General features: G+C 48.4%; 1 protein-coding gene across 4 annotated transcripts in view; it reads left to right on the forward strand.

The window, feature by feature from the left end:
• Nucleotides 1-447: 447 nt before the first annotated feature.
• NDEL1 (nudE neurodevelopment protein 1 like 1) overlaps nucleotides 448-22,661 on the forward strand; it is a 45,228-nt gene continuing 23,014 nt past the window's right edge. For 2 of the 4 annotated variants that reach the window (XM_032840110.1, XM_032840109.1), the window contains exon 1: nucleotides 20,564-20,740. In XM_032840110.1, coding sequence (XP_032696001.1) covers nucleotides 20,627-20,740 — 114 coding nt within the window. In that variant the 5' untranslated portion in view covers nucleotides 20,564-20,626. Of the gene's footprint in view, nucleotides 505-15,997; nucleotides 16,167-20,563; nucleotides 20,741-22,661 lie in introns of those variants that run through there. The other 2 variants (XM_032840113.1, XM_032840111.1) reach the window with 2 other exon arrangements.

Genomic DNA, 22,661 nt, shown 5'->3' on the forward strand with positions numbered 1-22,661 from the left:
ATTTCATCGAGGGGGAAAAGGAGACCCCAAGCAGCTCGTTCCAGGTCTCCCAGCCATAAAAGGGGTGGGTGGTGGCCCTCTGCCTTCAGTTCACGTGCAATGCCAGATTCTAGGCAGCTCCCGGCCCTGGTGACAGCTTTGCCCTTGCCCTTCCCCTCCGAATACAAGGACAGGGGCGTACCCGCACGCAGTGACAGTGGGGAGCCTTGAACGCCTGGCTCAGGAGCCAGGACAGGACCGGATTTCTCTTTTCCCTTGCTCGGCACTGAAGGAATCGTTTCTCCACTCTAGCAGAGCGAGGAGGCTAGCGGGGTTGCCTCACCTCTAGATCACGGGGTCCCCTCCGCCTTCGCAGCCAAACCCACTTCCTGTCCTTGTACCTCTTTTGTCATATGGTGATTCTCACATTTCCTGTTGACTTCTGCTTGGTTTCAGCTGGTTCAGGGCCAGCAACTGTGGGGGCTGCTGTTGGTCTGATCAGCGAAACCCGGGACACAGGAGCAGGTACAATGGGATGGTGGCTGGGGTTGGGGGTGGGTGTTTGATTGGACGTCTGGGCCAGGTGAGGGCCAGCCCGAGGCGCCCCAGAGCGGGAAGGCTCCCGGTGGTCTGCGGACCCTCTCTCTGTCCATGTGACTGGGGGCATCGTCAAAGGCTGAGGTCAGTTTTGTGAAGTTGGTTATGCCCCTGTGGGGGGAACACCAGACATTTGCATTGGTGGTGTCGTCCCGAAACCCTGTGGTCTATCCCCATCTCCCCAAGATCCCATCACCCTGATTTGTCTTTCCTGGGTACCTGATAGCATTTTCCAGGCTTGCAGACAGGGTCTCTTGGGTTCAAACAGGTTTATCTCATGTGATGCTTAACATCGAGCTGAGCTGACCAAGTTAGGAGATTGCCACCAGGAGTCCCAGCTCCTTGTCTCGTTCATGGGCAAGTCACTCCCCTCTGAACCTATTTTCTCGTCTAGAAAACGGCACTGTGTCTCTATTTTGAGGGACTTTTTGTGATGCTTAAGCAAGACAGTGATTATGAAAGTGTTTTGTAAACTATAAGATGGTATCTTTCAGAATTTGAGGTTACTTTTATTTCATTTTCTAAATGGAACTCCACTTTTTTTTTTCCTGGTACGATAGTTGATAGAAACCGCCCCAATACAGAGAAAGTTCAAGTTTTTGCATGATTCCATCTGCGAAAATTACCATGGACCCTTTGGTATATAGATTTCTAGACCTCAAAAAATTTTTTAAAATGTATTGCAGTAAAATATACATAAAATTTACCTTTCTTAGGTCCACAGTTCAGGGACACCAAGTGCGTTCACGTTGTTGGACACCCATCATCGCCCTCCGGTTCTAGAACTCTTATCGTCTTGCAAAACTGAAACTCTGTCCCCACTAAATACTGCGTCCCCACTCTCCTTTTCCCCAGCTTCTGGAAGCCACCATTCTGCTTTCTGTCTCTGAGTTTGGCGACTCTAGACACCTCATATAGGTAGAATCACATGGTATTTGCCCTTTCGTGGCTGGCTTATTTCACTCGGCATAAAGGTCTCAGGGTTCGTCCCTGTTGTCACAACTGCCTTCCTTTTTAAGGCTGAACACGATTCTGTTGCGTGAATAGACCACGTTCTGTACTGCTGTCTGCACGTGGGTTGAACACTTGAATTTTCTCCACCTTCTGGCTATTACGACCCTGAGTTCAGCAATATCTGTGTGAGCCCCTGCTCTCAGTTCTTTTGAGTATATGTCCACAAGTGGAATCACCGGGATCATATGGCGATTCTATTTTTAATTTTTTGTGGAATTGTCTTACTTCGTACATAGCAACTGTGTCATTTGACAACCCTATGGTAGTGTGCGAGAGGTCCGATTTCTCTACATTCTTGCCGACACTTGCTACCTTCTGTGTTTCTGATCGCAGCCATCCTGATGGGCGTGCCCTGGTATCTTATTGCAATTTTGACCTGCATTTTCCTAGTAATCAGTGGCGCGGAACATCATTCTGTGAGGCTTATTGGCCATTTGTATACTTCTTTGGAGAAACATCTAATCGAGTCCTTCATGCATTTTTCAATCGAGTTGTTTGTTGTTGTTGAGTTGTAGGCGTTCTTTATATATTCTGGAAATCAACTAGACCTTTAAAACAAATATTTCCTATGTAAAACTCTATCTTTTAACCCTTTTTTACTTGATAATATCATTTGAGTATCATCTCTGGTTAATTTATAAATATCTCCCTTGTCTTTCCTTTTTAAAAGATTTTATTTACTTATTTATTTGAGAGAGAGAGTACTTGTGTGTGTAAGAGCATAGTGGGAGGAGGAACAGAGGGAGAGGGAGAAGTGGGCTCCTCTCTGAGCAGGGAGCCTGACACAGGGCTTGATCCCAGGACCCCGGGATCATGACTTGAGCCAGAGGTAGATGCTTCACCACCTGGGTATCCTTACCTTGTCTTTCTTAACAGCTGGGTAGTATTTCAGTGTATAGGTATACAGAATTTATTGAACCAGTCTCCTACTGTGTTTAGGTGTTTAGGCTGTTTTCAACATATTGCTGTAATAAACAATGCTCCAGTAAACATCACTGAATGCACGTCTTTGCATACTAGCCCTATTATTTCCTTAGTATAAATCCTTACAAGTTTATTGCTGGGTGAAAAGTTATACATCTGTTTACAGTTTTGGTCCTTTTGTTTCAACTCCTCCAGTAAGTATCATACTTTTTATGTATTTCAAATTTCACATCCACTTTTATTAAAGCAAAACAAAGCAACACAAAGAAAAATACCAATTCCCCATCCCATCTTCCCACTGCCAAGTTTTCTTTACCAGACACAAACACTTTTAATTATTTTAGTTGTTTCTAAAGTGACTGGATGGCTGTTTTTTTTTTCTATTTTAGTCATTATCTATTGACTTTTTATGAAAAGGAAGGAAGGATACATCACCCTATCTATAGTAATGCCCCCCCCATCTTCCTGATACCTTCCTGATAACAAATTTTGGTTAAATCAGTGTTCATGTTTGTGTTACAAAAGTATGTTGAGCTGTAACTATGTAAGTATTGCTCTCTGAGCTCTCCACTTTATTATTCTTTCCTTCCTTTTGTCTAATTTTTTCCCCCAGAGTTGATGGTTGCCTCAGGTTTTCATTTTCTTAGCTTTCACACACATATCACTGTTTCCTCTCCAACAGGGCTTTTAAATTTCTCTCAATAGGATCAGACACATCAGATGATTTCCCAGTTCCCATCTTTATTTCATCTATATATTTTATTTTATTTTTAAAAAGATTTTATTTATTTATTTGACAGACAGAGATCACAAGTAGGCAGAGAGGCAGGCAGAGAGGGGGAAGCAGGCTCCCCGCTGAGCAGAGAGCCCAATTCAGGGCTCTATCCCAGGATCCTGAGATCATGACCTGAGCTGAAGTCAGAGGCTTTAACCCACTGAGCCACCCAGGCACCCCTTAATGTTCATTTTTATGATCAAGGAACTAGAAGCTGATTGGAGGCTCTGGAGGGGGCAGGCGGAGGGTCTCACTGGCTGTTGGGCTTTTCTGTGACTACTCCAGATCAGGCCAGTGGTTGGGAGACTCTCTAGATCCAGTTGGGTTCTGCTGAGAAAAACTCTCTGATCTCCTGCCTGGAGGGTACACGTCAGGCTGTAGGCATTCTGGGAGGCTGTCAGGAGAAAGAAGGTAGGATCTCTTCATTCCATACACAGCCTTTGAAGGATCTGCCCTCCCTCCATTCCCCTTCTTTTCGTAGTGTGGTGACTTAGCCTTGTCCTCTGGGGTGGCCCAGTGTGCCTTAGTCTGGAGCTTTTCTAAACACCCTCCTCCTGCTGGGGTGGGAGAGAGGTAAAGACCTTGGCTTGTCATTTGCCTGAGCTGTGAAGTCAGCCTCTAAAATGTTTTGTAAATATAGGGTAGTTTCAACAGATCTTCCTGTGTTTGGCCCCGCCCTGCCCTGCCTTCGACATGTCCATGTCGCACCCAGCACCTCTGACTCCTGAGCCCTTCTGGTCTGCGGGTGGAGACGCCGCGCTGCTTGCTTCTGGGGGACCCTGAGTCTCCCTTCCAGCCTTCTCTGATCACCCCATCAGCGGCCGCTCAGCGATCTACTCTTCATTTTACAAGATTCTGTTGACATCTCATGTCATTGTTGTCTTTCCTGCATTCTGTCCTCCTGGAGTTCTGCCTTTTAGAATTTTTTTTTTTTTAAGATTTTATTTATTTATTTGACAGACAGAGATCACAAGTAGGCAGAGAGGCAGGCAGAGAGAGAGGGGGAAGCAGGCTCTCTGCTGAGCAGAGAGCCGGATGCGGGGCTCGATCCCAGGACCCTGGGATCATTACCTGAGCCGAAGGCAGAGGCTTAACCCACTGAGCCACCCAGGTGCTCCGTGCCTTTTAGAATTTTTGTCCCATCTTTTTTTTTGGTCCCGTCTTTTTAGTAGTGTTTCAAGAGGAAGTGAGGATACAAGTACTCAACCCATCACTCAACCATAGCTGCGGTGGTTGTCATGCCGGTCCTCTGACCAGCGTGTACAAACGCACTGACTTCCTCATACTGCTCATAGCACCGAGCAGCATCATTTATTTTAAACGTGGCTAATCTGATAGACAAGTTGTACGGCATTGTTATTCTAATTGACGTGTTCAAAACTCATTAATGATACGGCCGAATATCTTCCTACATGTTTATGGGCCATTTTTTTTTTTTTTTCTGCAAACGACTTATTTTTATCCATTGCTCATTTTTCGAGTGGGGTAGGAAAAGTGCTACATTGAGATATGTGGCCAGGTCTGTAATGAGGCATAGGGTCGATCTCTTATTTTCTTGTATATTCAGTCTCAGAGCACAGGCTTCAGAGAACAGTGGATCTTAATAACTATGTCTACATTTTTGCATGATTTTTTATTCCCTCCCTTGGATTAAGAAAATAATCTGTAGGGGTGCCTAGGTGGCTCAGTTAATTAAGCGTCCAACTCTTGATCTCAGCTCAGGTCTTGATCTCAGGGCAATAATAAGGTCCTGATCTCAAGGCAATAAATTTAAGCAGCTCTACTTAAAAAAAAAAAAAGAAAAGAAAAAAAAAGAAAGTAATCTTTGTTCACCGCAGCATGTTTGGAAGACACAAACAAGCAGAAAAAAGAAAATATAAATCACCTTTTCAATCGTTATGTACCTGTGACAATAAGAGTCATTTTAATTTGTATTCGTGCTTTCGATTTACTAATCGTAGTTCGTCCTCCTATTATTATACACTGTTGCATGACATCATTATTCGCCGTAACATGGTATTCTGTTGCGTGGCTATGCGATCATTTATTGAGGTCATACCCTACAGACCGACATCTTGGTTCTTTGGGATTAAAATCTTCATTAACAAGTTCCCCTTCGGATCACGACCCCATGTAACCTTGTTTCCACTCTGTTATCTGCTTAGCAATCTCTTTTTTTGGGGGAGGGGAAAGGACAAAAGTCACACTTTAATCCGTTTCTGGTTAAATTGTTACTAATTCCAAATTAGCGAAAACAGACTCTCAGAAATTTTCTAGCACTTTCTGTCTTTCTTTTTTCCCCCTCTGTGGTTTGGAGGAAGATGGAGAAAGGTCACTCTGGGGTTCTCCCTAGATTCCTCCACGGCTTTCAACCCCGGGTTGAAAGGATGGAGGGCCAGAGCATCAGAGCAGAGGGATGTTTGTAAAGAGGAGGAAACAGAAGCAGATCGGGCAGGCGTCCAAAGAAGTCACCCCAGAAATACTAGCTTAAGTACAAAAATCAGAAAGAATGAATTGTCCCTGAGTCTACCATTGACTGGGTGTCCTCTGGCAGGGGTCCCCACCCTCCTTCCTCAGGTCAGGGGAATTTCTAAGTTCCCTCGTGTCTTCCAAGGCGCTCTGAATACAGACTTTATCACCCCTGCCTTGTGACCTGGACAAGCTGCTTGACTTCTCTGAGACTTGGTTTTCTCATCTGTAAAGTGGGGACACGAAGAGCTACTTCATAGTGTTGTCGTGAACGGGTGTTTGGCAAGCACTTGCCTGAGCCCTGACCCACACTAAGAATCCAATAAATGAAAGCTTTTTTTATTGCGTGCCGATTGTTATGTAAGACAAGGATAATGATAGCATCCCACACCGTGTGCGCGGAAAAGGACTCTGCCTTCTCAAAAGTGGTTTTCAAAGCTCAGCCTGCAGCTGGGACAGATGCCAAGAAGAGCCCAGGACAAAGTCACCACTGGCCACTGACCTTCCCTTTTGGTTCATTCTTCCCTGGGGCTTGGATGCTGTCTAGATGCGGGCCAAGTAAACATGCGACTGTTTAACACAGATAAGTGGGAGGCACGAGTGTGGGTCCGACGGGGGAAGCAATAGGAAACACCACTTTCTAAATATAAAATATCTGTGAGCGTAGCAGAGGGGACCTGAGCACCAGCTGGTACGAGTCGCCGGTGTAACGATGCCAGGAAGAGAAACTGACATGCTGTCAAGCTGTGCCCAGTGAGGACGGAGCCGGGGCTGCAGTTTTGCTCTTTGCCCCTGTGCATTCTTGGCCAAATTACCCTCTTCTGTAAAACCAGCAGGCTGGATTCTATTTTTGTCCCCCAAATGCTGGCCTTGGTACTCCTGGAGGCATGCAGTGATATTACCCGGGACAGGCATGAACACTTGCCATCTTAATAGTTACGGATTTACTTGACGGAATATTAGGGAAACTAAAACTGGTGGTTCATTCCGGGAGTTCATGGATATGATCGTTTAGGATGAAGCTAATGAAGGACGTAAGTCTATTAAAAAAAAAAAGAAAAAAAGCAAACCAATTCAGGGGCGCCTGGGTGGCTTAGGTGGTCGAGCGTCCAATTCTTGATCCCGGCTCAGGTCTGGATCTCAGGGTCATGAGTTCGACCCCCGGCTTGGCTCCACACTGGGTGTGGAGCCTGCTTCAGAAAAAGGGAGGGAGTCAATTTAAAGAAAAGCTCAAAGATGATAAGGAGAAGTGGCAAATATTGTGACGAGGGTAGAATGAGAACATCAGATACGTTTGGCAGAATGATAAGCCCCGGAAGATGTCCACACCGTAATGCCCAGAGCCATGAGTGTGTCCCCTTACGTGGCAAAAATGGCTTTGCAGAGGTGGATCAGGCTTTTTTTTTTTTAAATTTTATTTATTTGACAGAGATCACAAGTAGACAGAGAGAGAGAGGGAAGCAAGCAGCCTCCCTGCTGAGCAGAGAGCCCTACACAGGGCTTGATCCCAGGACCCTGGGATCACAACCTGAGCCAAAGGCAGAGGCTTTAACCCACTGAGCCACCCAGGCACCCCTGGTTAAGGCATTTGAAATGGGGAGATTATTCTGGGATATCAGGGTGGGCTTCATGTATGGAAAGGGTCCTCCTGAGAGGAAGGCAGGGTGTCAAAGTCAGATGGAGCAATCTGACACCAGAAGCCTGCTGGAGAGAGGCGGCTCGAGAGCTAGGAGCCCTGAAGCCACTAGCAGCTGGAAGGGGCGAGGAGCCTCCTGCAGGAACCAGCCCTGCCAACACCTTGGTTGGGTCCCTGTGAGTCTTATTTTGGACACCTGACCTCTAGAACCGGAGGAGGATACCCTGGTATTGTCTTAAGCCACTCAGGGTGTGGTGATGTGCTTACAGCGGCCCCAGCAGACGAACACGTGGGATTTTAGATGCCCTTGGAAGTGGTCCATTCTGCAAGCTCAGGGATTCCCCAGGGCAGAGCAAAGCAGCTCGGCCAAGGGTAAGACAGTCCTCTGTCACCTGCCCTCACCCACCCACCGAGGAGGGGCCTGACCTTGCCATGACTATAGGGCAAGCTGGCCCTGTAGAGACCGGGACCTCAGCTCTCCCCGCAAGGGTGCTCGGCACCCAGAGGGCAGGACGGGTCCGGACTCATAGGAGCTGCTAACAAGCTGCTCTTTTTACAGAGGAAGAAAAGGAGATGCAGAGAAGGGAAGTGATGGGCAAAATCGCCTGTTGATGGGGCCCAATGTGGCAGAGAAGAAATTCCTAAGGCAGTGGGAGGGAAGGGCTCCCTGGGGCGGAGGCTGACTGCGCCCTCACACCAGGGTGGGGAGCCCTGAGAAGGGGCGTGGCTCTGGCTGGGGGTGGAGGGTGGGTCCTGCCTCCCTTTGATCACCTCATCTGTGTGTCTGGGCCTCCTGCTCTCACAGGGCTGCCTTTAATATCTTTCTATCATGGTCTTCACAACTGTGCTGCCAACAAAGGACTTTTGAAAATCGTTGAAACAGCAACAGGCTTGGAGAAAGGGCTTTCCTGCTCCCCTTCCCCTCAGTCCTCCCTGGGGTCCTGCCACCGGCACTTAAATCAATGCCTGCTCCCCTCCAAAGGGATGCGTATTTCCTTTGTATGGAAGGGGCATTTCTACCGTGATTGACATGAACCCTGGGCTGTTTTTCGTTTCTGCACTTCAGCCTTTTAGGAGTCAAAATTGGCCTCCGTGGAACATACAGTCCTAGAAAAAGCCCGATCCAATTTCGAGCAGAAATTGTTTCTCATGCACAGCCCACAAAACCCTCCTCTGTCATTTTCCAAGTGGACGTTGGGACCCATGCTGTATTATACGGTGTAGGAATTGGCCAAGGCTTATGGGCAATTTCCTCCAAGATCCCCTGGACTCGGGCTAAGTTTGTGAGCCCCTATTAGGTTATGATTATAAATGGTCAGGGTACGATGCCCCTTAATGAATCAATGGTCTCCACATGTGTGGACCCCTCGCACCGAAAAGCAATCCCCACTTTCCAAGTTAGCTATAGTTGATGTCCAAGGTAGTGACACCCAGCCCCCCACGCCCACTTTCTTGCTGTTCTCTTTGGAGAACGCTTTTGATTAGGAGCGAGCTATGACGTGTGTTCGTCACCTTGTAATTTTAAAATTTGTCAGCGGCTGCTGCTTGCTCATTCTGTTTCATTGGAGAGGTCTTTACTGGAGTTCTGAACGATAAAAGCGATTTGATGAAAGGAAGGAAAACGAGGGGGCGCCAGGTGGCTCAGTGGGTTAAGCATCCGACTCTTGATTTCGGCTTGGGTTGTGATCTCGGCGTCGAGATCGAGCCCCATGAAGGGCTCCACGCTCAGCAAGGAGTTTGCTTGAGATTCCCTCTCTTCTTGTCCCTCTGCTCCTCCTGCCGCTTGTGCACGTGCTCTCTCTCAAATAAATAAAATCTTCTAAAAATATTTTAAAAAGAGGAAGGAGCAGCTGAGAGCCAGGGAAATATCTCAGAACTTAAAAACATTCAATGCAAGGCATTTGTTCATTCTCCATGTCGGGTGCTGCCCTCCGTGCTCCCCAAAATACAAAATATTGAAACGTCCTGGCCTCTTTGTTTCTTCTCAGTAGTTAACACTACTGGACGGGCTAACATTTCTTTCTTTTCTGTTTCCTTTCTTCTCTGCGAGCTCGTGTCATTAACTGCTCTGTTCCTGGAGCCTAGAACAGGGTGGGCACTCAAGGCGATTTGTTGAACGCCTGCATGAATGGTCGTTCAGTCCTATATGTCTGGTAATGGGATTTTGCCTGAAATTGCCCAATATGCCCAGCTCAGCTTGGAAGAAACGCTCCATCTCTTTCCAGCCTTGTCATTTCATCAGAAGGGTTTGGGGGTGAGTAAAACCGGTGTCACCTTGTCTCCGTGAAGGTATGGAGCAGATCTTGCTTTGGTCTGGGGACAGTCACGCTGTTGATGTAGGTGTGATGGCAACAGCCCGTGAGGTTGCCAGGTGTTAACCAAGCCAACAATTAACAGTGCGGAGCCTTCCTTTCCTGGGGAGGCGGCTGTCACTCCGGGGTGTGGGTAGTGACACAAGGGGCTGGCTGGGAGCCAGGGCTCACAGGGAAGACAGAAGCTTGGGGGAGTGGAGGCTCTGAAGCCAGGAACACCACAAGGCTACAGATAGTTCCAGAACGGGAGGAAGCCCACAGCTGAGGTGGGTTGCTGGGGAGGAAATTGGGGCAACTCCAAGATTCATGGGAGCGAGGCCGGGTGTCAGTTTCCATTAATAGGGAGGGGGCAAAGGCTGAGCAAAGAGTCTTAAGCCTCAGTTTACCCCCCGGATAAGGACAAGGGGGGGCCCTTTCCTCCCAGGTACGAGAGCAGCACTCTGACAGGGAGGCCTGTGATGGCTTCAGCTTGACTTGTCCTCGTTCTCACCTGTGAGGGCTACTTCTCAGCAAGCTACACCCCAGTCCTGCCATGGAAGGATCCAGAAGCCGGCAGTGTTCTCAGATAGACACGGCGGGAAGGGAAGGGACAGCAAGGAGGTCTGGACCCTTCTGGGTCATCATATCTGGCTCCTGGCTTTCTGTTGACTTGCAGACCGCGGGAGTTTGGGGATGGAGGGGACAGAGAATCTGACAGGAGAGCGGGGTTTAGAAGGCATCGAATAGCTTTGAGCAGTTTGCCGCTCTCGGTTTGATCGAAGAGCCACTGAGCAGGCAACACAGACATCGAATGGAGCTCACCATCTCTTTGGGGTGGCGCTGGGTTACCCCCGCTCAGCTGTTCACGGCTATCTGGCTCAGGGGTCGGGGACCAAGCAGCAGGGGGCATTTTTTTAAATATAATTTTTATTTTCTTATTAACATATAGTGTATTATACTGTGGGTGTTTTGGAATCAGACACGAACTGGCTACCATTCTTTATCCTAGAAGGGGGGATTTTATCATCTGGTTGGAGGCTAGGCATTCTGTAGACCATGCAGCAAGCCCTTTACCCAACTGATTTATCGAACACCCACTCTATGCCGGGCACTGTGATGGGAAGTAGGATGAGCTTCTCTGTGTGAGGCACTGGTACGTATGATCATGTTCTTAATTTCACATCTCTCTTGCATTTTACGTTGCAGCCTTTATCATAAGAGTCCTGACAATTTTATGGAGGAAGACAGTCACTCCCACGACAAAGCCTGATACTCAGGGAAAGCTCTTGCCATATCTTATCCTCTTGCTCTGGGCAGATTCCTTCCTTCCTTCCTTTCTAAGATTTTATTTATTTATTCGACAGACAGAGAGCACAAGCAGGCAGAGCGGCAGCCAGAGAGGGAGGGAGAAGCAGGCTCTCTGCCGAGCAGGGAGCCCGATGTGGGGCTCGATTCTAGGACCCTGGGATCACGACCTGAGCCGAAGGTAACTGCTTAACCCACTGAGCCATCCAGGTGTCCCTCTGGGCAGGTTTCTTCCTAACATCTGTCAAGATTGGACAGAAAGACATTTATTTGTCTATTGGCTTATCATCTGTCTTCCCCCATTAGAAGATAAGCTCTACAGAGGTGGGGTGCTGTGACTGTGACGCACTTGAATCCCCAAGTTCAAGAACGGTGCCTAGAACCAAGTAAGCGCTAAACTCACAGCTGGTGAATGAAAGACTTCCTTCTCTCTAGAAAACCACTTCTCACCTCAAGTTCCCAGAGCATAATTTTATCCCTGCCTAGAATAATTTTTAAATTAAAATTCCTATTTTATTATAACTATTCTTTTTTATTTTAAAAATTTTATTTATTTATTAGAGAGAGAGCGAGTGAGAGAGAGCACACAAGCAGGGGGAGGGGCAAAAGCAGTCTCCCCGCTGAGCAGGGAGGCCGACGCAGGGCTCAATGCCTGGACCCTGGGCTCATAACCCAAGCCAAAGGCAGATGCTTCACTGACTGAGCCACCCAGACGTCTCATGACTATGCTTTTTTAATACAAAGCAAAAGATGTTGCATTGGGGATCGTGGATGGTATAATCGAGGTTTAAGATTTCGGATACAGAAAAGCCATAATTCTCTATGACCTGAATTCCAGGTCCTTTGTCACCCAGCATCACCTAAGTTCAGACTTTCAGACTAGTGAAGATCTCTCTATATTGTATTTTTCCTCATCATTTGGGGCATTTTCCAAAAAGTACTGCTAGTCTTGCGTTTGGAGTCATAGCCACCAAATGACGGATTCTTTCACTTTTAATTGAAGCACATTTATTTATTATTATTATTTTTTAAGGATTTTATTTATTTATTTATTTATTTATTTAACAGAGAGAGAGAGATTACAAGTAGGCAGAGAGGTAGGCAGAGAGAGAGGGAAGCAGGCTCCCTGCTGAGCAGAGAACCCAACTTGGGGCTCAATCCCAGGACCCTGAAACCATGACCTGAGCCGAAGGCAGAGGCTTTAACCCACTGAGCCACCCAGGCACCCCTGAAACACGTTTAACTGACCGTTTGCTGAAGGCCCGTTGCTGGGGAATAGTGGGACAGTCAATATTATCCCAGTGCTCAGTGAGATTTGGTTTCTTTATATATATATATATATATATATATATATTTTTTTTTTTTTTTTAAAGATTCTGTTTATTTACCTGACAGATCACAAGTAGGCAGAGAGGCAGGCAGAGAGAGAGGAGGAAGCAGGCTCCCCGCTGAACAGAGAGCCCAATGCGGGGCTCGATCCCAGGACCCCGGGATCATGACCTGAGCCGAAAGCAGAGGCTTCAACCCACTGAGCCACCCAGGCGCCCCGAGATTTGGTTTCTTTGTGGGGAGCCTAGACACCTCCACGATCAAAAGGCCATGTTCAGTACCAAAAGGCCATGTTCAGTAAGTCTCCTGTGAACTATGTGGGCTTCTGCTTGAACTCAGAGGAAGGAGTACTCATTTGGGGGCGTTAGGTATCAGGGAAGGCTTCCTGGAGGAGGTAGCATATGAATGAGATTTCAAAAGGCAGAGAGGAAGGTGGGCTGGCCGGGCGCAGGGAACAGGTGTGAGAGTCAGTAAGAGGTCCAGAGAGGAAGGGAACTGTGTAGGGGACACAGTGGAAGGTCCAGCCGGACCCAGATCGGTGAACTGTAGGAAGTAGACTGTGGAAATGTGTTGGAGTTGCTTTGGCAGGGCCTCGAATGCTAGGTTTTGTAGTTTGTACGTTATCACAAAGGCAACAAGATGCCGAAACAACTTTTGGAGCCAGCGATGCTCTGTACACAGAGGGATTTTGGAAAGGTTATCCTGATGGTGGTGTGGTCTGCTGGGCTGGGACCAGGAGGAAATTCAGGGAGAGAAGTTCGGAAAGGGAGGGACAGAGAGATAGGAGACTCTGAACTGGGGAGATCCAGGAGGAAAATACTGGGAAAATGGATTTGAGAGAGTTTATGATGGAAGGGTCTCTTGGGTTTGGTGACCTTCTAGAGTGAAATGAAAGCTGGGGGAAGGAGATAATTAAGGGTGACTTGAGGAGGCTTTTGTGCCTTAGTAACCAAGGGAGTGACAACATCTTTGCCAGAAACATGGAAGTCATTTTGGAAATTTCAACTGGGGCAAAAGGAAGATTTGTTTGGGGTTCATACATGAGTTGGAGGTGGTGGTGGGACCCTTGGTGGAGGTATCCAGCAAGACTCTAGTGACCAGCCAGCCTTTGGGGGGGTCCCTTGGCTAGCCTGGGTACAGGAGTTCTATGCCCCTAGAGATCGGCAGAAAATACTGGCCACAAAAGATGCAAGGCTGAATCAAACCTTTGCTTATGAGGTCTCTGCTCGCCTGTTTCAACAGAGGGTTCCATGGACCCCACATCCCCTTGGAGTTTTCGAGGCAGGCCCGTGTGCACCGTGTCACCTTCCATGTGTAATGTGGCTGGAGTCTTGCATTCTTATTAGCTTGCATTTACATTAGTGTCCAGACTTCTCGTAAGGCAGCTGGTCAACCCCTACCTCCCAGTGGAGACTGGCCTCTGTTTCCCAAGTCTCTGAGTTCGTGCCAGGAAAGGTGGGATGCTTGTGCCTGCTCTCAGGGACTGTGATATTGACCGCTTTGGCTAGATCCATTCCTCATGGAAGCAGAGGGTGTAGCAACCTCTCTCATCTTTGTTAAGTTCGCAAAGCCGATTTTGCAACTTTTGTTTCCCTTAGAGGCTGCTTTCAGGTCCCACTTCCACTTTACTCCCAGCAGACGGGCAGGGAGCAGGGCAAAGGCTGTTTGTTCACTGTTACTTGGGAGAAAGCACAACAGTGCAGAGGAAGGAGATCAGTCAAGGGCTTTGCTATTATTAACAGCCTTGCCAGGCAAAGCCCATTCATTGAGATGGGGTCAACGCATGGAGTCCAGACTGGGTAGGGGGTGTGGTGGGGCCTGGAAGATGACGCCAGCATTTTGTGCAGGGCTTGCCCTGCCATTAGGTGACTCAGTGTATTTCCCAGGACTTCAGCCAGGAGGCGGGGACAAGAGTTGCAGACTTTGTTTTTTTCCTTTGGGCTGGGACTGCTGGGTCTTGGCAGGAGGTCCACAGGAAGACCTCCCTGCCTAATTACCTCTCTGTCTGTGATCTCATCTAACAGAGCACAGCTTCCTGCCAGGGAAGCAGAGCCCCAGATCCGGAAAGAGCTTCTGCAGTGTCCCCCAGGTCACTGGGCTTGGACAAAGACCTGCTTGGGTTAAAATTCCAGCTCCTCGGGGCCCCCGTTTTGCAAAAGTGTATTACTCGAGGTAATAATTGTCTCCCAAACTGCTTGTGAGGACTGAGGGAGGTAATTTATTTAATGCACTTAGCATGGTGCTCTAGCCCCCAAATATTGTTAATATTAATTAAATTAAATAAAATTATTAATAGACCCCCTGAGTGACAGTATAGTAGTGGTGAATAGCGTGGTTTCTGGAATTAAACCATCCAGACTAGCTGGATTTGGATCTTGAGTCCTTTTTTCTAGTTGATTGACCTTGGGCAACATTATTTTGCTGACTCAGTTTCCTCACTGGTGAAATGGGAATTTTAACAGCACCTATTTCCCAGGGTCGTTTCATAGATTAAATTATGCAAACCGAGCATTTCTCATAATTGCCAGTGCCTACAGATGGCACAACAAAAGGGCACTTCTCTTACTGTCATTATCATGATCTTTCCAACCCTCTGTCTTTTGGAGTCTAGCTCAAGGTGCCATCCTTCCCGCAAACACCGTTCATCATGTCTCCAATTTTTATTGATTCGGACACCTATTACAATTCATTTTGCATTGTTCCCATATAGGTCTATTTCCTCAAAAACGTGACTGAACCTCCCAACCTCACCTTGTTTTCACCTTGAAGCCTGTATTTCACATGATTATCGTGTCCAAACCACCCCCAGACCCAATCCCGAGAGCGCTGACATCAGGGGTAATTACACGGCACATTGTGCACTCAAAGTGCCCAGAGTTGTTTTTTAAAACAGCTCCGTTCTAGCTTCCGCTCCCCAAGCCGTTGCTCAGCCTCATCTCCCCCCTTTCTGAGCTGAGCACCCCTTGGCCCTCTTCCCTCCCAAGTCACCTAGGAGGCCAGGCTTCAGGGGCCCCAGGGCTATACACCCCCAAATAAATGTACGCTCAGATATGCAAAATACGTAAGTGGATGTTACTTGTATTCCCCCCAGCGAATCCATTCATTCTGATCAACAAGTACTTGAGCGCCCACTTAGTGTGCAAGCTCGCCGGTGGGAACGAGAAAGACCTGGGGAGGGGGGTCCTGCTCTCCGGGCATTTACAGTCTGCGGGGGAAGACAAGTCCGGGCACACAGTGCCAGGCGGAGAGAGAGCGCGAACAGCACGCAGATCCCCGTGGGAGTGACGAGGGGGACGGGGACACCCCTGTTACTCTGCAGGGTGCTCGGGGGTGTGCTACGGGGTGAGATCAGACCCGAGAGTCACGTTACGAACGGGCGCCCGGACACACGGACACTCGAAGGACCTCGGTGGCTGAAAAACGCGGAGGCTAGAGGGTGTCACTCCCGCGCCCCGCTCCCTGGGGCGTCAGTTCCCGGACCCGCTCAGCTGTTTGTGGGGAGCCGCGGCGACTGAGGGCGCGTGCGCAGAGGCCGCCGCCAGCCTGACGTCAGCGCGCTGGGCCCGGCCCGCCCCCCCCGCGTGACGCCATCCCCGCCTCAGCCCCGCCCCGGCCGCGCGCGCGCTCGCGCGCATGCTCCGGGCCCCGCCCCCGTGCGTCACAGAATGGCCTCGGACACCGAGGCGGCCCCTGACGTGTCTGGGAGGAGCCGGGCGCCGAGGTGCGCGGAGTGGAGCTCTGGGCTGCGGAGGGGAGCCGAGCCGAGTGGCTGGGCGGGCCTGGGCAGGCCAGCGGAGCGGAGACGTCGGTCGAGCGGCGGCGAACATGCGCTTTTGACACATTGAAGGTGAGCGGGCGGTGCGGGGCCGCTCCCGAGGGGGCCGGGCCGAGTGGCGGCGCCGAGGCCTGTCCCCGGGGGAGCCCGCCGCGCCCGCGGGGCCGGGTGCGAGGCCCCACCGGGCCGAGTCGGGCCCGGGCTCTGGGGGCGGCCGGCCCCGGGCGACTGTTCCAACCGCTCTAACTGCCCCCCGCAACCCCTGCCCGCCCCGGTCCGAGGTGTGGTCCAGGGAGGGGGTGGCCGGGGCCGAGGCGAGGGGTGCGCGGACGCAGGCCGGGACGTGGCACCGCGAGCCGGGGCACTGGTGGCCGCGGCGCGCCCAGCCCTCCCCCGCCTCCCCCCGAGCGCCCTGGGCGGGCAGGGCTGTCGGCCGGCTCGGATTCCCAGGTCCCGGGGCCTCTCCGCGCGGGGGGCAGCAGCAGCCCACGTCGGGCTTCGGTGGCATCCCCGTGACTCCCCGTCCCTCCTGGAGTTCGCAGAAGTGTCCCCAGACGGGTTCGGGTTGCCTGTCTGCTCGCCTTTTTTTTTTTTTTTTTTTCTTTCCTTCCTTTTTTTTTTTTGGCTGGTAAGCAACGAAGTCACCTTTTAAGTTTTGCCGAGGCGGTGCGTGTTCCTTCGGTGTTGATAATTACATTCTAATTCGGCAGCGCCTTGACGCGTCTCAGAACGCTGCTTGCTGTCTCGGGAGCTTCATCTCCCTGGGTGGTGCCTGATTCTGTTACCTCCATTGCACGGATGGGGAAGTTGAGCCCAGCTGGGGTGGGTGGGGGGAGGAAGTGATCTACGCCGAAGTTTGGATTCCACTAGTTGGTGAGTGGCTTCGTTTGGATCAGAATTTATGGCTCTAGCCTCGACGTTACGGGTGTGTGTGTGTGTGTGTGTGTGTGTGTGATTTTTATACCCTTCTCAGCTAGAAAGCACAGCAGAAAATTTGGCTTGCTGAAAATATGCCAGAAGCTAGTAGGAAGAAGATGCATTCGAGTATTTTTGAGCAGACTTACTCAGGATAAGAACTGCTACAGGGGCGGGGGTGGGGTGGGGGGAATGCCTGGGTGGCTCAGACGGTTAAGTGTCTGCCTTTGGCTCAGGTCGTGATCCCAGAGTCCTGGAATCAAATCCCGCATTGGGCTTCCTGCTCATCCGAGACTCTGCTTCTCCCTCTGCCACTCCCCCTGCTTGTGCTCTCTCTCTCTCTCTCTCAAATAAATAAATATCTAAAACAAAAAAACAAAAAACTGATACTGGGTCGTTAAGAAAATCGTTCTCTGTCTGAAACGTTCATGGGTCGCTGGCTAATTGTTCTGTCTGATGAACTGTGTTGCTCTTAATCCACTTCTGAAATAGGGTAATGGTTTTGCTAAATCGTGCAGCACTAAGTCATGGGTTGAAGAGAAGTAAAGGGGAGAGGAGGAAGGTAGCTCTTCTGAATTTTTTTTTTTAAGATTTTATTTATTTATTTGACAGAGATCCTAAGTAGGCAGAGAGGCAGGCAGAGAGAGAGAGGGAAGCAGGCTTCCCACCAAGCAGAGAGCTGGATGCGAGGCTCTGTCCCAGGACCCTGAGATCACGACCTGAGCCGAAGCAGAGGCTCAACCCACTGAGCCACCCAGGCGCCCCAGCTCTTCTGAATTTTTATTAAAACTAATATTTAAAACTGAGAGATTAGAAGTAAAAAAGAAAACCTTGGGCTGGCCCTGGTTAGAGGTTGACCTGGTCCGCACAGCAGTTGCTAAATCTTACGAAGCTATTCTTTTGCAATTCGGTGTAGACTTGTTAAATAAATTGAAGTTGGATAAGGGACATTCAGAATAAATGGAGACCTCAGTAAAAACTTAGATCTGCCTTTCATGATATCTGCAAAACTTGTTTTTATTCTCAAAAAATTTTTTTTTAAGATTTTATTTATTTGACAGAGATCACAAGGAGGCAGAGAGGCAGGCAGAGAGAGGGGGAAGCAGGCTCTCTGCTGAGCAGGGAGCCTGATGCGGGGCTCTCCTGAGACCCTGGGATTGTGACCTGAGCTGAAGGCAGAGGCTTTAACTCACTGAGCCACCCAGGTGCCCCGGGAGATCGTATTTGTGATCAGCTTTGAAAAGGAAAGAATTCTGTAAATGTCACCTTTGGGAGAAGGAGATTTTGGTTCAAAGGCACGTATCACCTACAGTGAGTTCCAGAAGAACTCTCTCAGTCTCATTAGTCGATACTACAACTTTTAGTAGGATGGCAATATCATAGGAGATGGATATATATATATTTTTTTACCATTGCACTAAAAGTAGCTTCTGGGTAAGTGTAGCATTTTGGACAGGCTGTTTTACATCCAGATGAGTTGTTTTGTCAGTTGCTGACCATCTGAAGGTCACGTACAGTGTGACAATGCCCCATGTAGAAGTTGTACTTTTGAGATCCATCCTCCCATCTGTATGAGACACAGGATGGAGGGAAGGTTTGGGTAGCAGGGGAGAGTACATAATTATCTGCTTTTATTTCAGCCTCATAAGATTATCGATGTATCATTGAAGCTTTTTAAAAAAAATTTTGAGCAGTGAATTATTCCATATTAGCTAACTTTCTGTAGCCTTAGTATCTCCAGTTACATAGTTTCAAATAACACAGTAAACACATCCTCCCACTGTAACCTGAAGCAAACTGAACAGACTGTCTTTACAGGCCAGAGAAGGTCTTTTGAATATCTGCAGTGGTGGCAAATTTTGGTCATTTGTAAAAATTCTGATATTTGGAAAGGGTATTCCTTTATTTATTTATTTATTATTATTATTTTTAAAGATTTTATTTATTTATTTGACAGAGATTACAAGTAGGCAGAGAGGCAGGCGGTGGGGGGGGATGCAGAAGCAGGCTTCCTGCTGAGCAGAGAGCCCGATGTGGGACTCGATCCCAGGACCCTGGGACCACGAACTGAGCCGAGGGCAGCGGCCTAACTGACTGAGCCACCCAGGTACCCCAAGGGTATTCCTTTTTAATTATTATTATTTTTAAAGATTATTTATTTATTTATTTGACAGAGAGAGAGAGATCACAAGTAGGCAGAGAGGCAGGCGGAGAGAGGGGAAGCAGGCTTCCCGCTGAGCAGGGAGCCCGATGCGGGGCTCAATCGCAGCACTCCGGGATCATGACCTGAGCGGAAGGCAGAGGTTTAACTCATGGAGCCACCCTGGCGCCCCTGGAAAGGGTATTTCTGATGAATAAAATAAGAGTGATAAAGTTGGATAAAGCAGTCAGGAAGCAGTAAGAATGAGGTGTGACCACAAAGAAATAACTTTTTTCCCCCGTTTTTAATTTTGTTCTTCAGGGCTGTTCCAAAAGGGGTTTTAAAAAGTGTTTTCAGGAATGGTGGTATCACGGGACTACGTGTGTAGCTTCTGGAAGAGATTGAGGGATCGTTTGTAGGTTATAAATTCCGAAGCACGTTTATTTTGCAGTCATACTTAAGAGATTCCCTGCTGAACTATTTTTTTTTTCACAATTTAATAAAATTTATGCTGCATATACTATGTGCCAGGCTCTGTACTAAGTACTTTACAAATACTTATTCCCCTAATCTTCCCTTAATCTTCATAACAGCCCTATTTTAATTATTATCCCCATTGGGCAGGTGAGGAAGGGGGGGGGCACAGAGTGGTTGAGTAACCTGCCCAAGGTTATCCAGCTAGTGAATAGAAGAGTCTGGCTTCAGGGTCAGGGCTCTCCATTGCTACGCTGTGTTGCTTCTACCCCCTTGTCTCCAGGCTGAATGTCTTTAGTTAGTTTCTTCTGGAAAAGATGGTCATTTACTAGTAAAAGGTTTCAGTTGTAAATTATACTGTTTACGGGACCAATAAACAGGTTGTAAAAGTAGCCTGTTAATTGGAAAAATTGGCGTCAACATTCAGTTTGCGTAGATTCAGCAAGAAAATAGGAGATGCACGTGTGAAATAAAAACACACTAATAAGTGGTTTTGCTACTGTTACTTGGCACTGAACTAAGGAGTTGGATAGGCAGGATATAAGAAATGGAGTTAGATACTGAAAAAGCCTCTCAGGAAACTCTGTTTATAACCCAAGTCATCAGGGAATGCTGATGGCAATATTGGTGATTGTGTTAAGAATGTGGCCCCATTTAAGCAACAAAAATCAGGAATAAATGGATACTTTATAGGACACCCAGAAGTGTAAACAGTTTCCTTGGGGAACACAACTTAGAGCGGCCTCACCCAGGAAAGTTTCACACTGGGCATGTGAATGATAAGCTGGAGGCACTCCTGCTACAGATAGAGTTTGTTTGTAGAAGGATTGGCTCCATGTTAAATACATTCAAATAAATATTAGGTGCAAGGACGGCATCTGATAGTCATTATGAACTTCCGTAAGGACTCTGGGCAATGGACCACACGATCCCCCAGGAGCAGTTGCTGCCTAGTAACAGGAAGAGCCCTGAAAACTTCACAAGTATCCTACCTGTGAAGAAAATGTTGAAATACCGAAGAGGCACCAGTCACCCAATTCCAGAAAGGCATACATGTCACCTAGACAAGGTGCAAAGCATGACAGTGACATCCCTGTGGGACCAAGATGGCTGCCAGGTGACTGTAAGCTACAAAGTATATAATCAGCAAATTAAGAATTTTCGACTTAAGATACTTAATTTAAAAATTTTGTATGTAAAGGTCAGGACCTTCTTATACTGTGTTTTCATTTCTCTGGAGTTTTCACTTGCTTTTTTTCAAGATTTCATTTTTAAGTAATCTCTATCCCTAACAGGGGCTTGAACTCACCACCCTGAGATCAGCAATCACACAGCCTCCTGACTGAGCCAGCCAGGTGTCCCCCTTGTGCTTTCATCACAAGCTCAGATGGATCTCACTTCCCAGGCTGCCCGTGACACGGGACTCCTCGTTTCCCCTGGAGCCACCCATGTGGCTGAGCGGGGGCCAGGCTTCATCTGGGGCCTTCTCTTCCTCGCAGTCCTGAGTCGGAGCCGCTGTTCCTTGCACCCGGTGCTGCCTGGGCGTGGTTTTCTCCGCCTTCTGTAACTGTCTCAGGAAGTGTGTGGGAGGTCATCCTCCTGAGTTCTTGCAGGAGAAAAAAATTCTCTCATTGTCTGGATTACCTGTTTCCACTCAGTTCAGTAGCTCCTAGGATTTTCTTGTGTTCCTGGGTCTTCTCATTTGTCTGGTGCTTCTTGGTTGTCCATTTCTGTTAGAGACCGAAGGGCTGGACGGTGATTATTTTAGATAGCAAGCGTGTGGCTGTGGCTCCCAGGCTCTGCCCAGCGAGTTCCCTCTACCCCTGTTCTTCGGGGCGGAGCCTGTTTGGAGCTTGTACGGGGCTGTGGACATGGCCTGGCGTGTGTCAGACTGGCCATGTCTAGCAGGCAGTGGTGGGTCTTACAGGCCTGATGGAGTACGTGGTGGTGCCCTGTGAGGCAGAAATAACCTGCTCACAAGTGTTTTTTTGCTTCCACTATTCCCGAAATAGAAATTTACGTCTTCATAAAGGAAAGCAGTACTTTAGAAAGTAGAGAGGGACTAATGAGAGGAAGAGTATAAGTAATTTCAAACATTTGTTGAATTTCTCCCATGTTCCCTTAAATAAGACACTGGTTCTGCCCTCAAGGAACCAGCTGGAGAGACTTCCCTTTCATTTAAAAAAAATATTTCTTATTTGAGGGAAAATAAGTAGCAACGAACTTTGCTTCTTGCGTGCCTATGATCTTTGTAACATTTTACAAAGCCATAATTTATTGGAGTGTGTGTATCAGCATCTGAATATTTGAATTGCTCATCGATATGTGGTTGCCAGTGTTTGATACATGGTTGCCAGTGTTGGAAGGATGAGTGGAAGACCTGTACCCATGAGGTTCTTCAGGGCTGGATTCATAGATTTCAGATGGATTTCAATTTTGGGAAAGACCTTACGGAGAGCATTCAAGGGACACACTGATTGTTGCCTCACCTTGGGGTGCCGCTTCGTGTAGTGATTGTGTCTTGATCTGGATTGTTAATATGAAATCTGCCCCTTACCTCCATGAGACAGGAGGCAGGAGTTCTCAAGAGTTGTTGAAACCACGGGGTGATACCTTCAGGGTTTTGGATATTCTTTTGAAGTACAAATACTTTTGTTCGACCAGCCTCACCCTCATTAACCCCTGGCTACGAACTGTAGCTATAAATAAGATCACTCTACAACCGGGGACATGGAGTGCGAATGGGGATCTCTGATGATGTAAAATCGATCCGTAATATTTAGTAGTCACTGTGCAGACTTGAAGAGACCGGTCATCTGCTCCAGACTCTCATGAGAGGAGAAAACGGAGACCTTGAGGGGTTAAGCGGATGGCTTAAGGAGATGAATGGAAGAATTGGAACCCGAGAGCCCAGTCCAGGCAGGCCTCCCCCTCCGTGAGGTTTCCATTTTCATGTGCTGTGGGCCCTCAGCGCATGTCCAAGAGTGGAGTGGTCCAGCCAAGGGAGGGCTGACGGCACTGGAGGGGGCCCGCCTGGG

Source organism: Lontra canadensis, unplaced genomic scaffold (assembly GCF_010015895.1).
Source record: "Lontra canadensis isolate GAN:19392208 unplaced genomic scaffold, GSC_riverotter_1.0 scaffold110, whole genome shotgun sequence".
Taxonomy (NCBI): Eukaryota; Metazoa; Chordata; class Mammalia; order Carnivora; family Mustelidae; genus Lontra; species Lontra canadensis.